At 54.5% G+C, this 15,622-nt stretch overlaps 1 protein-coding gene across 13 annotated transcripts in view; it reads left to right on the forward strand.

The window, feature by feature from the left end:
- The window catches only part of DGKZ (diacylglycerol kinase zeta), a 100,203-nt gene that overhangs the window by 64,125 nt on the left and 20,456 nt on the right, over positions 1-15,622 (forward strand). For 12 of the 13 annotated variants that reach the window (XM_050955244.1, XM_050955245.1, XM_050955247.1 and 9 more), the window contains 19 exons: positions 2,708-2,776; positions 3,279-3,350; positions 3,679-3,795; positions 3,884-3,955; positions 4,343-4,438; positions 4,710-4,792; positions 5,399-5,459; positions 6,299-6,412; positions 7,148-7,288; positions 8,079-8,157; positions 8,617-8,672; positions 9,628-9,690; positions 9,958-10,031; positions 10,138-10,249; positions 10,829-11,028; positions 11,650-11,750; positions 12,098-12,177; positions 13,467-13,508; positions 13,832-13,901. In XM_050955244.1, the coding sequence (XP_050811201.1) occupies positions 2,708-2,776; positions 3,279-3,350; positions 3,679-3,795; positions 3,884-3,955; positions 4,343-4,438; positions 4,710-4,792; positions 5,399-5,459; positions 6,299-6,412; positions 7,148-7,288; positions 8,079-8,157; positions 8,617-8,672; positions 9,628-9,690; positions 9,958-10,031; positions 10,138-10,249; positions 10,829-11,028; positions 11,650-11,750; positions 12,098-12,177; positions 13,467-13,508; positions 13,832-13,901 (1,702 nt within the window). The remainder of the gene's footprint in view (positions 1-2,707; positions 2,777-3,278; positions 3,351-3,678; positions 3,796-3,883; positions 3,956-4,342; positions 4,439-4,709; positions 4,793-5,398; positions 5,460-6,298; positions 6,413-7,147; positions 7,289-8,078; positions 8,158-8,616; positions 8,673-9,627; positions 9,691-9,957; positions 10,032-10,137; positions 10,250-10,828; positions 11,029-11,649; positions 11,751-12,097; positions 12,178-13,466; positions 13,509-13,831; positions 13,902-15,622) is intronic. The other variant, XM_050955250.1, reaches the window with a different exon arrangement.

Raw genomic sequence — 15,622 nt, forward strand, 5'->3', positions numbered from 1 at the left:
ACACCTCAAGGCCAGCCTTTCCCAGGAGGAATTTCAGCCCATCTGGTGCTGGCCCTGAGAGAATGAAAGAACAGTTGAACTTTTGCAGGCCTCTTGGAAGGTTGTGTGGAGTTTGGGGAGAAGAGCTGTGTTTTTGCTCTATTGCCCAGCCCAGGTTAGCTGCAGTTATTGCCATAGTACCTGAACTTGCCCCTGTTTAACTCTTGTGCACCCCTTACCTGTGGGGACTCTGCCTTGTATGTCTGTTAGGTTTATCTACTTCATCTCTCCCAACCAGGGCAGGATTGTCCCCTGTAGTCTGTACTGCATGGCTGTGTCCAGGCCAGGTTAAACGTGCACTGTAGCTCTTTAAACCATTTTCCCTGTGGTGACCCTTGCTGCCATCTCTCCAGTATGACCTACAGTGCCACCCAGGAAGGAGTAAATGTCTGCATGCCCCCTCAGGAGCTCTCTTGCAAACCTCTGCGCCGCAGGGGTGTGACCAGCAACAGCACCCTGTGCCTTCCCTAGGGATGTGGAACTCTCCGTGGTGCTGAAAGTTGTGGGTGGAGGGAACTGGAGAGTATCCACACAAACTAGTCCTAAGGCAGTTCCAAACTAGCAGATATGTCTAGAGGAGCTTTTGGTAGGACATAGGCCAGGGATCTCCATGGGGAATATGCACACCTGGAATTCACCTGAACAGCTACTGCACTAGTTTTTAGATTAGAAGCACCTGAGGATCTCTCCTCTGCGGTCTCCATAGAGAACCTAATCCCATCTGTTTCCAAGGTGCCCATCATTATTGTATCTGGGCTCTCTTATCCCTCAAACTTACCTTACCAGCTTTAACCAGGAAATAGGGCTTAGATCCCAGACCTTGACGGTGCTGTAAGGAAAGCACCCTCCAGAATTCATCATTCCAACCACTGTACAGTAGGAAACAGAACCTGGAGAAGGAAGAATAAACAGAGGTGTGAATGCATGGACAGCAGCTGTTCAGCAGCAAGTGGAGGCAGAGAGTGCTCTTGGACTAAGCAGCAAACTCGGACTCACCTGTGCTCCCCACCCTGTACTGCTTCCTTCTCCCCACCAGATGGAGGAGTAAAACGTGGGGGGGGGGAGAGAAGAAACGCTGTGTTTAAACAGACGCACCCCTTCTCCCTCCTCACCACCCAGTACAAACTGGGGGGAATGTACTACCGCCTTCTTCCATCTCTCCCTAAAATTACTCCCCTGGCTGGGGAGGGTGGACATGCCATCTCGGTAGCCGTTAAGGACCAGCACTGTGCTTGGTGATCCCCTGTCACAGAACGAGCTGCCCTTGCCCCACAGGGCTCCCAGGCTCAGGCACAGAGAAGATGGCTGTGTTTGAATGACCTGCACTCTGTTGTTGCCAGCGTGAGGAGGCGCCAGTTCAGGCAGCACGTGCTGGCCGACCATCGGCATACGGATTTAGCTCCACTCATGATTAAGTTGAACTGCTGGGAGAACAGGGTAAGCATAGGGAGTTTGGAAGAACTTAATTTCTCTCCTCAGTGACTACTGTGGTCTGGAGCTCAGCAGTTTCAGCTCTTTGCCTTTGTCATCTGTGTTCAGGGCCACAGGTGTCTCCAGTGTGTCTTCTGTGACTGTGAGCTAGGTGGGGCATCTGTTTTCCATTAGGCCTGTGCCAGAGAAATGGTTTGCCTGGGGGGAGGCAGTGTGGATTCACAGCATTTATTTTTCTGATTATTCGCCGTAATTGTGACACTACCCAGGGCTGTGAGGCACCTCGCTGTTGCCTGTCCTTAGGGTGAGGAAGTCGTGTCTGTGCCTGCTGTGTGTTAGCTCCCTGACTCCACCAGCCTCCAGCAACGCAAACACTCCCCTCCAAGCCTCTGCAGACCTTGTTTTCTCTCTGCAGGTTAGTAGTAGGCACACCCTAACCTCCCTGTCCTCCAAGCATCCCCTGTAGAGTCCAGCCCCTGCTCCACTGGACACTCACCAATTATCAGGCCTGCTGTCCCAAAGCTGACTACACAGGTCTGCTGAACACACAGCACTTACACATATTCCCAGTGAAAGCAAGAATACATTTATTATCAAAGAACAGAGAGTCAGGTGACAGTAAGAATATTGGAAACAAATGGTTACGTTAATACAAAATCACAATATGCTTTCTAGAGACTAAACGTAACGAACAAGTTACCCTCCTGTCTAAAGAAGCTCAGCTCACCTACAGTACTCTCCAGCGTTTTCAACCAAGCCTGGTTGAAATTCCTTTCTCGTGATGCAAACATGCTGTCTGTTTAGGGTGAAGGATGCCTGGGTGTTCTCTTTGCCCCCCAAATGTACCAGAACAAACCTTTGACGTGCACCTCATGATAGGGTTTCCTCCTCCCCTCCCAACATGGGTTTCTCCTGGGGGTTGTTGAGAGCAGCACTGGAGGATAAGACACCTGGCATCTCAGTCAGGTACCCTGTGTCTGGGCTTTCATCTCCCTGGCCTCTCCCAAAGCTGAGTGCTCGTGCTTCTGAACCTCTCCAGTGTCTGGGCTGACATGTTCCCAGGGGCTTCTGCAGTGTCCTCTCAGTACTAAAGAAATTGCAGAGGAGGATTCCATTCTGTATGGGCCAGAGAAGAGGCAAGGCCACTTTGGGTCCTAGCCAAGGAATGTGCTAACAGGATCATGTCCGTACTTTTCTCTGCATTCTCTTTGAACCTGGCCCTTCTGTTTCCATTTAGCCCATAGTCGTCCGGCATCACTGGGTGCACCGGAGACGCCAGGAAGGGAAGTGCCGGCAGTGCGGAAAGGTGAGAAGGGCTGAAGAAAAGCCGAGGTTAGGCAGGGAAGGGGAAGGTGGTAGGTGTGGGGAACATAGAGAGGAACCACTTGGAGCAGGACGCACACAAGCCCTGCTGGGCGGGGCAGCCCCCTCACAGTCAGTGATGCTACCATTCCCTACATTGCTACCTACTGACAGCACTCTGTCAAGCCCCATGTTCATCCAGTCACCAGATTTTCACACAAACTGAACTCCCAATCTGTTCTGGAGGGACCCCCCCCCAGGCACCTTTGGCTGAGTCGTTGCCCTTGGGTCCAGAGATGCTTGTCCCAAACATGTTGAATTCCCTCATGCCAGGGCTGTGGGTGGGGAGCTGTCCAACTGAGACCTGAGCTGCATTGGCTGCAGAAGGACTCTTGTGGCTAACATCTGCCATAGCTGGGGAGCTGCTGTTTCCCCTTCCTGTGTGCCCCTCGCTGTACTGCGGAGAGTTGTCAGGAGCTTCACGACCCTCCTCCTTCCCCCTGCAGGGTTTCCAGCAGAAGTTTGCCTTTCACAGCAAGGAGATTGTAGCCATCAGCTGTTCCTGGTGTAAGCAAGCGGTGAGTGCAGCCCTACCCTAATGCCTACCAGCCTTAATGACTTCTGATGGCCGGGTATGTTCTAGTGCAAGCTGGAAGCTCCTGCCTCATACCCTGCAGCACCTATTACTGAGAGAGGCTGGGACTGGAGTAGCTGGGAGTGCCTCTCACAGCCAGGGTTCCCGCCCTTTCCTTGCAATACCTCCTGTTGGGAACCTTCACATTGTTAGGCTCCTGCTGCATTTCATACAGCACTCTCTGCTGGAGACAGAGGTGCTGTGAGTGTTCAGAGCGGGACTTCCCAGGCCAGGTTTTAGCAATCGAGCGCTGTGTTCTTTCTCCCTCGCAGTATCACAGTAAGGTGTCATGCTTCATGCTGCAATGCATCGAGGAGCCGTGCTCACTGGGGGCTCATGCTGCTGTTGTAGTCCCGCCGACCTGGATTCTGCGGGTCCGACGCCCCCAGGTGAGTCACTCCCTCAGGCTTCGCTCCTGTTTAATCAGCAGCTCCTGCTCGACTGGCAGCTGCTGACTTGGTTTTTCTCCTTTGCTAGAATCCACTGAAGTCCAGTAAGAAAAAGAAGAGGACGTCGTTCAAGCGGAAATCCAGCAAAAAGGGGGCAGAGGTCAGAGAATGAGGCCTGCGTTGACTGGGAATTGGCAAGGGGGGCGTGGGAGTTGGAGAAGGAATATCGCTGGTCACGATATGGTCTGAGACATGGAGCAGAGAAAAATGAGGTGGAGGGAAGGTGCTGGGATATGAGGGTCGTTTGCAATGGTAAGGTATCTCAAAGGGATTTTTAAAAAGAGAACAGAGAGGCTGGCATGTGGATCCCACTCTCACTGGAGTGCTAGGGTCCTGGGGGGTGGATCCCGGTGCTGGGGCTCTGGGGATGGCTGGAATATTCAGTATTTTGTCTCCAACTACAGACCTTAGTGACTTTAAATTTCCGTTGCAGGCAAGAGCTTGTGTTTCCCCATGTTTGTTGATGGTGTTGTGGTGTCTCTTGCAGGAGGGGCGATGGAAACCCTTTGTCATCAAGCCTACGCCAGCCCCACTCATGAAGCCCCTGCTTGTGTTTGTGAACCCCAAGAGTGGTGGGAATCAGGTAGGGACATTTCCTGACATGTTCCTGGATAGCCAGCTCCATGGAGGCCTTCTATCCCAACTGCTGAGAATCCAGCATGTTCGGTGATGTCTCAGCTGCAAGTACAGAAGCAGCTTACTCCCTGGCATAGCCTCTTGAGCCCAGGCCTTGCCTGACTACCCAGGACTGCAGATTCCCATCACCTCTGTCTAAGACTCTGCTTCCTTCCTGCCCCCCACCACCCCATTGAGAGTGTCTGTATACTGTTTCCTGAAGTCTTTCATCCTTTTAGGGAGCCAAGATCATCCAGTCCTTCATGTGGTATCTCAACCCACGACAAGTCTTTGACCTCAACCAGGGTGGCCCCAAAGAGGCGTGAGTACTGACTCAGGGAGCCCCATCCTCTTCTCCCACTTTCTTCCCAAATAGGAACTTTGGCCCCTTCTCTTCCAGCTGGCCGCTAGTGAGGGACTAACGCTCTAGGAAAGGCCCTTGGGAAGAACTGTGTGGCTGGACACCTACTGCAAGTTCAAAGCCTGGGAAGTGTCTCTGGGGACTGATCCCATTTCACTTCCCAGTCAGTCCTGGCTCCCTTGTGTTTCCAGGAGGAAGGATGGCTGAATGGTTAAGGCACAAGGCTGGGAGCCAGACTCCTGGGTTCTATTCCCAGCTCTGTCACTAGCCTGTTCTGTGACCTGGGCCCAATCCCATTCCCTCTCTACATCTGTTTCTCTCTGTCTGTACAATGGGGATGATAATCCTGGCTTCCTTTTCCAGGGGCCTATGAAAATTAATTTATTACAATGTGTCAAATGCCATGAGGCTCTAGGGTGAAGAGAGGGGTCTAGGATTGTGACTCCTCCAGTGGACAGCCTGAGAGAGGAACCCATTGCAAACACTGGCTGGTGCATTCCCAGTTTCAAGCGTCTCCAGGATTCTCCTGCCTTTCCCTGACCCCCTCCGCTTTCTGCTTCCCTGCAGGCTGGAGATGTATCGGAAAGTGCACAACCTGCGGATCCTGGCGTGTGGGGGGGATGGCACGGTGAGTGACCCTGACCTCTCAGCTCTCACTGAGTTATCAAGGGATGTGGCTGGTGCCTTGATCCAAACCCTTTGCCCTTCCAGGAGAGGTCGCGGCTTCCTTGCTCTAATCCAGAGGTGGGCAAAATGGGTTCCCCAAGTTCTATAATATGGCTCATCGCTCCCTGTGACTACAGATCGCAGCATGCCATGCTCCATCTTCATCTCAGAAGCTAGCTGCATGGTATGCTGGGACCAGTAGTCCTTGTGGTCTTTGTCTCCATTCTAGAGATGAGGGCAGCTGCAATGGTCTCCTTTTGATGCCTTATAGGTGCAGCCCTTGAGCTCGTGACAAGTTGCTGGCACAGCCCTCAGCTGGGCAAAGTTTGGGAACCAGAGTGAGTTCAGGCTTCCCCCATCTAAGCTGTCTGCAGCACTCCTGGAAGATTAACTCTCACGCTCCCAGTGTAGGTTAGGTATAGAAAGGGTCTGATCAGCCGTCGGGGCAAATAGCAGTGGGGATTCTCAGCCCCATGGGTCCTGGCAGAATCCAATGTACAGGGGCATTGACACATACTAGGGCAGCAACAGGCTGTTAACTGCATGAGATGCCACCTTTGGGGAGCCTCACTCACTTGCATTTCCCCAGAACATTGGGTAGAAAGATGCGGTTTGTCCCCTCTGGAGCATTGACGGTTATTGTCTGAGCATCTCCCGTAATGGCTGGGGAGTTGGGGGTCCCAGTCTCCATATCTTCCTCGTCTCTGGCTCTTGGTAAAACTCTCTACCCCCTCAAGCTGATCACCTCATAGGGCTCTGAAGTAACCAGCTGCCTCTTTGGTGTCTGTCCTGTTTGGCCAGGTTGGGTGGATCCTCTCCATCCTGGACCAGCTACGTCTGAATCCCCCTCCTCCTGTAGCCATCCTTCCTCTGGGGACAGGGAATGACCTGGCCAGGACTCTGAACTGGGGTGGGGTAAGTGACTCGGGAGGAGGGGGCGGAGAGGGGTACTTGCCCTGGGAGAGGGGTTCATAGGGCCCTAGTACTACTGGCTCCCGAGCTTGGGCCCAGGTGGTTGGAGGGGAGGAGGGATCTGAGCTGTGATGGCAGGACAGAGGTTTGGTGTGTGGGAGAAGCGGAGCTAAGCCCCTGGGGTCAGAGTTGTGGGGGGCGGGGCTGAGCTCTTTTCTCTGGCGTGGGGAGCTTTCCCGCTTGCACTCCATGTGCTGCTATCTTGGAGCCATGCACAATGTGCCCAAGAGTTCCCAGGAAAGGAGGTGAGTGCAGTGAGGGGCGGCTGTGGCTGGATGTGGTAAGGGCTACATGCTAGAGATGTGGTATGTGGCATAGATGCCATGGGGCTGGAATTGGCCTGTGGCTGGCACATGGGGATCCCTGTGGTGTATGCATCACCCAGAGGCCTGGTTTCTCCCCAGATCACCTTTGCCCCCACCAATGACATCAGCTGTAAATAGGAATCCACCCCCTTGGGAGAAATAACTAGTTGTGCCACCTGGCAAGCCGCTGTGGTGGGCTGGAAGTCACTGTGGAAAACACTCACAGAGATGGAGCTTTTTAGGCTGCAGGTTACCCAGTGACAAATCCCAGCCCTGTGTTCTCCCCACTCTTTGCTCTGGAGCACTTGCCCACCCCTTCTCCGGTTAGGGGAGCCAAGTTGGGTGGCTCAGTGAGCTCTGCTTTGGCCCATAGGGTTACACAGACGAGCCCTTGTCAAAGATCCTCTCTCACGTGGAGGAGGGAAACATTGTGCAGCTCGACCGCTGGAATCTCCAGGTGGAATCAAACTCTGAGGTGAACCCCGAGGAAAAAGACGAGACTGCCACAGACAAGGTGAGCGACAAACAGAGCTCCTCCACCATGGGCCAGCATTCTCCATCTGTCCCCAGCTCAGGCAGCACTTGACTCCCCAGGGAGTATTCCCCCCCCTGATTCCACTTTCTCTCCTCATGGCTCAGAGGCCCCTCCCTGCCTCCCATCTGGGAGAAGCAGCCCCAGGGGTTAGTGACAGCCAGAGCTGGCCCAAAGGTGCAGGTCTGCAAGAGACTTGGAAGACTTGCTGCAAGCAGAAGACCGTTCCTTTGGCGCAGAGACCCTGAGAATAGCAAGTGTCTCAGAGAGCAGAGATCAACTGACTGCTTGGTGAGCCAGCAGTGACCCTGTAAGAAGAGGGACTGAGCAGCTGGAATGGGGTTTGGTGGAGAGGAGACATCCCTGCTTCTCTGGAAAACCCTCTCTGGGGATCCTGAAGGTTCCTGGGGAAACAGGCCCCAACCCCCAGTGCATTTGGCACAGAGAAAGCATTCGCTGACTGCAGCTGCCACCCCGTTTCACCGTAGGTGCTGATCTGGGCTGGACACTGCATCTCGGTTGCCTGTGTGGATGCTGAGCCTGGGCTGAGCATGGATGTGCTCACGGCAGCAGAAAGGGCTATTCTATCCCCCTCAGTATATCCCTCTTTCAGGCCAAAAGCCACCTCTGTCTCAATTATTCCCTCTGCTGGCAGTGGCCCCTGTACATGGCTAGTGAAGTGTCGTCTCTCCCTTGCAGTAACGCTACATTCCTAGCCCCATGTCTGGGCACCACGGTTCCCAGCCTCAGCCTCCTCTTTTTTCCTTTTCAGCTTCCCCTCGATGTCTTCAATAACTATTTCAGCCTCGGCTTTGATGCTCGTGTGACACTCGAGTTCCACGAATCTCGAGGTAGGTGGGGGCTGGAGTAGGTTCTGGCTGGTGCTCTCTGCGCAGAGCTGCAGGGCCGGGCTGCAGAGTGGGAGAATCTTGGGATTTAGAGTGGGAGTGAATGGGGGAAGCAGGTTTGTAACCTGGGGGCGCCCCCAGTGTGGTCAATTGAAACACCTTTGTGGTAGGGGGATGGCAAAGAGAGAATCAACTGGGGAGAGGGTGGGGGGAACTGACCAGGAAGAGTGTGGGAACAGCCAGATAGGGGAGAGGAAACGGCAAAGTGTGTGTGAATGAATGGGAGGGGAAGGAAGAAACCGAGGCGTGTGGCAGAGGCAGCTGGCGAATCTTGGGGAAGGCTGGTTAGTGAGCCTGGGAGAGCGAGGCTGGGGTGACAGGCGGCTGAGTTGCTCCCGGCAGTGAATGAATGACAGTAACGTCTATCCTCTTGTTTTGGTTTTTTTTTTCTTCTTTCCCTAGAGGCCAATCCAGAGAAATTTAACAGCCGGTTTCGGAATAAAATGTTCTATGCTGGGGTGAGTGTGTGGGACTCCTTGGAGATGAGCACTGTCTGTCTAAGCTCCAGCTACTCTTAGAGATTTCCAAAACTGCTTTCTCTGGGTAGCTACTAACGGGGTGTCTGAACTATAAGGACTCAGCTCTTTTAATCTCCTCATCAGTATGTCCCTCCAGCCCCATGATAATTGTTTTAACTCTTCTCTGAACTCCTCCCACTGGCCTTCTTGTACTGAGGGGCCCAGGCCCAAAAACAGTGTCACAGACAGGACCTCCTTAGACCTACATTAGAGGGTGATTATCTGCTTCCTGCCCTGGGATGAGGTCTCTGCATATGCAGTCCCCAGGTTGCATTAGCCTTTGTCCAACCCTATCGCAGTGCAGCCCCCTGGCTAATTTTTTTTTCCCCTTGAGTCTCGGTTGCTTCTACTTCCCAGAGCTGTCCCTCCCATTGAGGATCTAGGTTTGGGGAATTAGCTATGTTACCCTAGACTGCATGTCATATTGTTTCATGCCCTCTCATAACTGTCTCGCACTGAGGAGGCTGGTGTCTTGCTCCTGTATTGGGCCCAGTAACTTTTGTTTGGACATATTTTCTCACAGCCAGAGAATGATCTTGCATTCCGTCCCCCCAGTACTGCATCCCACCTGGAGAAGGAGGTGCCCTAGCCCTAGATCACAGCTGCTCCTGGAGGCCCGGCCTGGACATGGGGGAGTTGCAAGTTGGGACTGAAGTCCATTGTCGGAGCTGGGTTATCAAGGGGTGCGTCAGGTCAGGAGTAAGGAGCATCTGCAGCACTGTATCAGGAGGGGCAATCTGCAGAAGGTGCAGTGAGGCCTGGAAGAGGATGTGCCCAGTCTCAGGAGTCTCAGGGGCTTGAATTGAGACTCAGCAGAGCATGAAGGGTCCATGCGATCCAGCTGCTGCTCAGGGACGCAGTCTCCAGGTATTAACCTTGTCCCTTGTGTTGGCAGACGGCGTTTTCCGACTTTCTCACGGGCAGCTCCAAAGACTTAGCGAAGCACGTCAAAGTGGTGGTGAGTGTCTGGAGAGGAGGGTCTGGGATCATTCTCTGGGAGCGGTGGGGATTGGTGAATCCAGGGCATTGTTCCCTTGGGGTAACAGTAACTGGTACCGCAGCGGCTGAAGCAGCTGTTGCACTATGTGGGACATTCCTTGGGTGCTGCAGGGCAACAGCTCTCACTCAGAAATGGGGAGTTCATTCCCCCCAAAATACTAGGGCTGGGCCCTTCTCCTGCAGCCAGCGTAGGTGTTTGACTGTCTGTCCGTCTGTCTGTTTTCAGTGTGATGGGACAGACCTGACCCCCAAGATCCAGGACCTGAAGCCCCAGTGCCTTGTCTTTCTGAACATTCCAAGGTGAGTGGCTCCTGCGCCCCTGGATGCTGAGCAGCTCCCTATCCGGTGTTTGAGGAGCCCTCCTGTTGGTCCCAGGTAGTACTCTGCTCCCGTTCTCTCTCTGCAGGTACTGTGCTGGCACCATGCCCTGGGGCAATCCTGGGGAGCACCATGACTTTGAGCCCCAGCGCCATGACGATGGCTGCATTGAGGTCATTGGCTTCACCATGACATCCCTGGTAAATCAACTCAGCCACTGCAGCAGCTTCTGGCTCTGTTGTCCTGCACCCTGCCTGACCCACAGCTCCCGACCCTGCGACCTTGACTTGAAATCCAGCTGTGCCTGAGAGCTCCAGGCGGCACCCATCCTCTGAGTCTGTGGGACCTTCCAGTCTGCAGCCAGCATGGCTCAGTGTAGTCAGGAGCAGGACCCTGGAGGTGCACCCCCAGGTATAGCTTGGGGGGACCTCTGCCAGGAACAGCAGAGCAGCCTTCCCTAGAACACTCACCAGCCTGCAGCCTGTGGCTAGTGGTGGGAGAGAATTCAAAATCCATAAGCCTTGTTTGCTGGGATCTTTGTGTGCCTCTGCATCCTGTCGCCTGCCTCCCCACCCAGGGCCTCTCCACAGCTGAGACACCTGTGAGGACTCCAGCGAGTGCTGGTCTTTGTGGATTCCTTCTCCCTGGGGACTGAGCTGAGCCCCTCCAAGCTCAGTTTGCTTGTGACTCCACTTGGTGTTGGATGCTGCTGCTCTGAGGTATGGCCATGAGTCTTTTCACCACAGGCAGCCCCACTGTAACCCTGGTTCTGTTTGCAGGCTGCCTTGCAGGTGGGTGGACATGGAGAGCGGCTGCACCAGTGCCGGGAGGTGATGCTCACCACATCCAAGGCCATTCCTATGCAGGTGGACGGGGAGCCATGCAAGCTGGCAGCCTCCTGTATTCACATCTCCCTGCGCAACCAGGCCAATATGGTGCAGAAGACCAAACGACGCAACTCCATGCCCCTGCTCAATGAGTACGTTCACCTGGCGCAGGGCAACCCTGGGGGCCCAAATCCAGCAACTTGTCCAATTTGGATCGGCTCCTCGCCTCCACAGCAGCAGGGCATGGGGTGGCACCAATCCAAGAGGGCATTATTCACCCATTTATTCTAAGTGGCCTCTCCTGGCTCTTCACACTTCACAGTTGCCTCCAAGAGGCATGAGCAGGGAGCCTTCCAAAGGATCTCTGGGCAACACTGGAAGCAGAGTGAGTGGAGGCTTGAGTTATGGCAGCCATCCGCTGCAGAAAACAAAGCCTTAACTGTTGTCACCTGCTGCTGGGACTGGGTTAGCAAGGGGGTTCTGCCACACTGCCTGCAGCACCACTCCTTGGGGGAGTCAAGTACTGGAATGGCAGGGCACATCACCCCACGTCCCTAGCCTGCCACACCAGTGCTCCTCCCATCCTGCTTACAGCACCACTTGCTGGGAGAGAGAAGTACTGGTTAGCTGGGAGCTTCCTAAGACAGTGCTCTTGCCTAGCTTCCTCAGTTGCCTCTTGCTGGAGGAGGCTGGGCTACTGTAGCTATGAGCTTCTGCTTACATCTATAGGGCCTCCTTTCTAACCCTGCCCTTTTCCTCCTGCCTGCGTGTAGCCAGCAACCAGTGCCCGAGCGGCTGCGAATCCGGGTGAACCGAATCAGCATGCATGACTATGAGGCACTTCACTACGACAAGGAGAAGCTCAAGGAAGCCTGTGAGTGACCAGCCCGGGTGCCTGGGGGCTTTGGGAATGTGCTATCCCAGGGAGTGATGGATGAGGCCTCCTTGAGCACTTTGGGCCATTGGGGCAGCTCTGGGCAGCCGCAGCTCTGCTGTAATGAAGCCATGGTCTGCAGATGGAGTATTGCATGCTTGAGCTATAGTCTCCCTGGGTGGCTGTGGTCAGCCCCGTTTTATACAAAGTGGCAATGCCCTGTTGTTCTCACCATGTCTCTGATGCTGTCCTCCACTGGGCAGTGGCCAGGCTGTCTCAGGGGCCCAGACACTGGGGGGAGGACTGGCAGCAGGCAGCTCCCTGAGATGTCTGTGCTTTGCTTTCAGCTGTGCCCCTGGGGATCATTGTGGTTCCGGGAGATAGTGACCTGGAGGTCTGTCGGACCCACATTGAGAGGCTGCAGGAGGTGAGGCACTGCAGGGGGCGTGGGAGATGGTGGGAACTAATCATTGAGGGGAGCGAGGCTCTGGAGAGGTCTCTCCTGACCCCTGGTTATTGTAGCCTCGCACAGATGGCGTTCTGAGCATCCAGCATTGGCCTTTGATGGAAACCGGATCCCAGGCTAGAAGGTTCATGGATCTGTTGAGTCTGACAGCTCCCATGTGTTGGCCTCACTATTCCCCTTTTCGCCATCCTGCTCACCCTGCCCTCTAGCCCTCCCCAGGGTGTTGGGCAAGGAGAGGCCGCTAGGCAGGTGGAAAGAAAAGGCTTTTCTCCCTCACTGAAGTATGTTCCACAAGATCTTAGTCCTTCCCCCAACCTGGGTACACTGCAATCAGTCTCACCTGTGTCAGGTGCCCCTTTCTCTCCCCTCTGCCTCTCCCCAGTACCTGTGGATTTATGCTTTTCCCCTGCCCAGCTCTCCTCTCACGCACAGACTGAGAAGTTCTGGAGGGTGTGTCCGATGACACTGCACTAGCCCAGTACCTGGGCTTCTTCCTTCCCTACTTCCTGGAAGGGATTTTGCCTCGCCTGGAGGGGCCCTGAGCAGCTTGAAAGTGGGCTCCTTGTGGCGTAGGAAGTGCTGCAGGATCTCTGTCTGGTTTGAATCCGTGACCACAGGGAGAGGAGCAATCTACCATGTTTAATTGCAGAGCACATTAGGCAGGCTGGCATGAAGGGACCTGCCTATCCCTCTCTCTCTTGTCTCTGCATTTCTGATGGACCCTTCCCTGCAGTGGCTGAGTTGCGTGTCCAGGAGCGGGGACACTCACAGGCAGGTGGCTGGGCAACCGTGATGATGGGCTAGGTGAGGGCCTAGCATCTCAGCCCTTACCCAGTGCCATCCCTCTCATAAAGTCATGGAAAGCAGCTATGTCCACAACATGGGGAAGTTCCTGCAGCTGGAAGGGGTGGGGGTTCTAGAGAGTGGCCTGGCCTGTCTCCTGGCTGATGCTTTAGATATGTCTGAGCACACAGAAGCGGGGCAGCTTGGGACACGTAGCTATTGGTTTCAGCTGCTGCCTTTCTCCCCTATTTCTCATTCCATCTGGAGCACATCATCACTAAACTCTGAACCCCAACTGCATGCTGCAGGGCAGTGGGGGCTCAGTACTGGGAATGCATAGGCCAGGGTGGCTACGTGTGGTGGCAGGGGCTGGCTCCTCATACAGGAGGGGGCACAGAACAGGCTCTGAGAGACAGAAGGGGGGCAGCTGAATGAATGTGGTAACCCACCCCCTTCCCTCTTCACAGGATTTTCTTCCATGCCCTTCTTTACAGTGCCTGCTCCTTCAGGTGTGTATCACCCGCCTCCCTCCCCTCCCGGGGGTCTCTGTCATGTACATGGTGCCAGTCTTCTGGGCTTGTTTGAACTCCTCCCCAGTGAGTTTGGCATATTTGTCTCCAGCTGAATCCCATGTCATGCCTATGTTCTCCACCTCCTGTGCCTCACTGTCTCTGTGCCTCACTGTCTCTGTGCCATGCCTGGATGCAAACTGCTTCTGTCAAAGGGCCATAAATCTGAGCCTGTCTGAACGCCCAGTGCAGGAACGAACCTAGGAAAGGTTGGGGGGGAACAACGAGGAGCTGGGAAACATCACTCTTTTCTCTCTGTGCAGGAAGGGGATGGAGCCAGATTAAAGATGCTTTCATCCCAGAAGCTGTCTCTCAAGTGGTGTTTCTTAGACTGTGAGTATCTTGTCCATACAGTACAGTAGCACTGGTCTGCCCTGGGAGGTGGGGTCCAGCTCTGATCCGCTCTAGGGATGTAGCAAAAGTCCCAGACCAATAATGCGCCCTGGGAATGCTTGTTTCTTGGGACACGCTGACCGACTCACCCCATGGCACCATTGCCATCAGCCTGGTGCTATCTGCATGTGGCTCCCCAGCAGTCAAGGACCTGCCCCATTACCTATTTTCTCAGTTTGCTTAGGTGCCTGAGTGTGGCAGCTCTGAGCTGAGGGAATATGCCTCCCCTGCCCCCAGAGCAACAGCTGTGCCCAGTGCCGCTGGTCGTGTGAATCCAGCAAAGACTGCCAGGTGTGGAGTGTTTGCTAACAGCACACTTGGCCTCAAGTCCTTCCTTCTGGCCTGTGCATGGAGCAGGCTCTCCAGGATTGGGCTGAGGTGCTGTGCCTGTGTCTGACAGACAGGGGGCTCCCTCGGGCTGGGAACGCATCCTCAGGGACGCACTGCAGAATCTTCTGTGCCCGTGGGGAGTGGGATCTGGGTGCAGCCACTGGCTACATTCTGTGCCTGGCTGACACAGACTGGCCTCTTATACAAACAGCCTTCTCCTCCCCAGTACTCGGGGTGCTTCCCCAGTCAGAAGGGTCCATTATTCTCCCTCTGTATGTGGGAGAGGACTACCAGTGGCACTCCAGCCCAATGACTTCCAAGGAGAGTTTCTTAACTACAAATAGTACTGTGGTCTTCAATAGAGCAAGTGAGTACTCCTAGCCCTGTACTAAGTGTTCAGAGCATGAGAGGTTGGGGGAGAAGTGAATTAGGAGTCCTGCTCCTAAAAAATAAGTCCAGTGTGATAATGACAAGTCAGTGTGGGCCAGAGGGGAAGGGGACTGGGGGGAGGGAAGGTGAACACTGAGAGCTGGTTCCAGATTCTCCCAGCAGGAGGCACTGCAGTGAATAGTGTCGGAGCCTTGGTCAGGAGGGAGCTGCTGCAGTGGCAGCCTTCTCCAGCAGGAGATGCTCTACAGAGCAGCATAGCTGCTGCAGGGGGAGATGCGTTTGTACATCTCCTTCAATTACAGGCTGTACATTAGTGCCTTGTGGAGGAGGAGAGCGCCTGATGTGCTGAGCCTGTGACCCAACCTGCTGTGTTTGCAGGAGCCCCCGAGTGCTGATGCAAAGCAATGGGGACTTGTTTACAAACACGGCTTTGTTCCGGCTCCTTTCTCAGCCTCTTCTCCCCTTTCCGCCCCCACCTGAGGTTGACACTTTGTTCTTGAAGCTCCAGGCTGCACATTCACTTTTATTAGCATATTTTTGGTGTCTCTGTTTTTGATTTGAGCGATTCCCTAGGAATCCTCCACAGCCTGGGACAGTAGGGGCTTTTGTGCCCTCGTAATGGTGCTGGCCCAAGTTCCCAAACACACAGGGAGAAGGTCATGCAGGGCATCAAGCAGGGCACTGCACTGATCTTCAGAGCCAGCAGGCCTGCACCAGGCACTCACTGGGCACCAGCCGCACCACCTGAGGAGCCTGACTGCGGACAGACAAGCTGGCCTTCAAGGGGGAGACCAGCATTTGACCCCACCCAGGGGAAACACTGGAGGGACCAGGGGAATGAAAAGGCCAGAGCCTTGTCCCAGACGCTGTGAGGATGGGCTGCTCTTTCCTATCCAGTTTCTGGAGTTTCTGCTCCTCTCCCTGTTTGCCTTGTGTTCATT

The sequence above is a fragment of the Gopherus flavomarginatus genome, chromosome 5 (assembly GCF_025201925.1).
Source record: "Gopherus flavomarginatus isolate rGopFla2 chromosome 5, rGopFla2.mat.asm, whole genome shotgun sequence".
Taxonomy (NCBI): domain Eukaryota; kingdom Metazoa; phylum Chordata; order Testudines; family Testudinidae; genus Gopherus; species Gopherus flavomarginatus.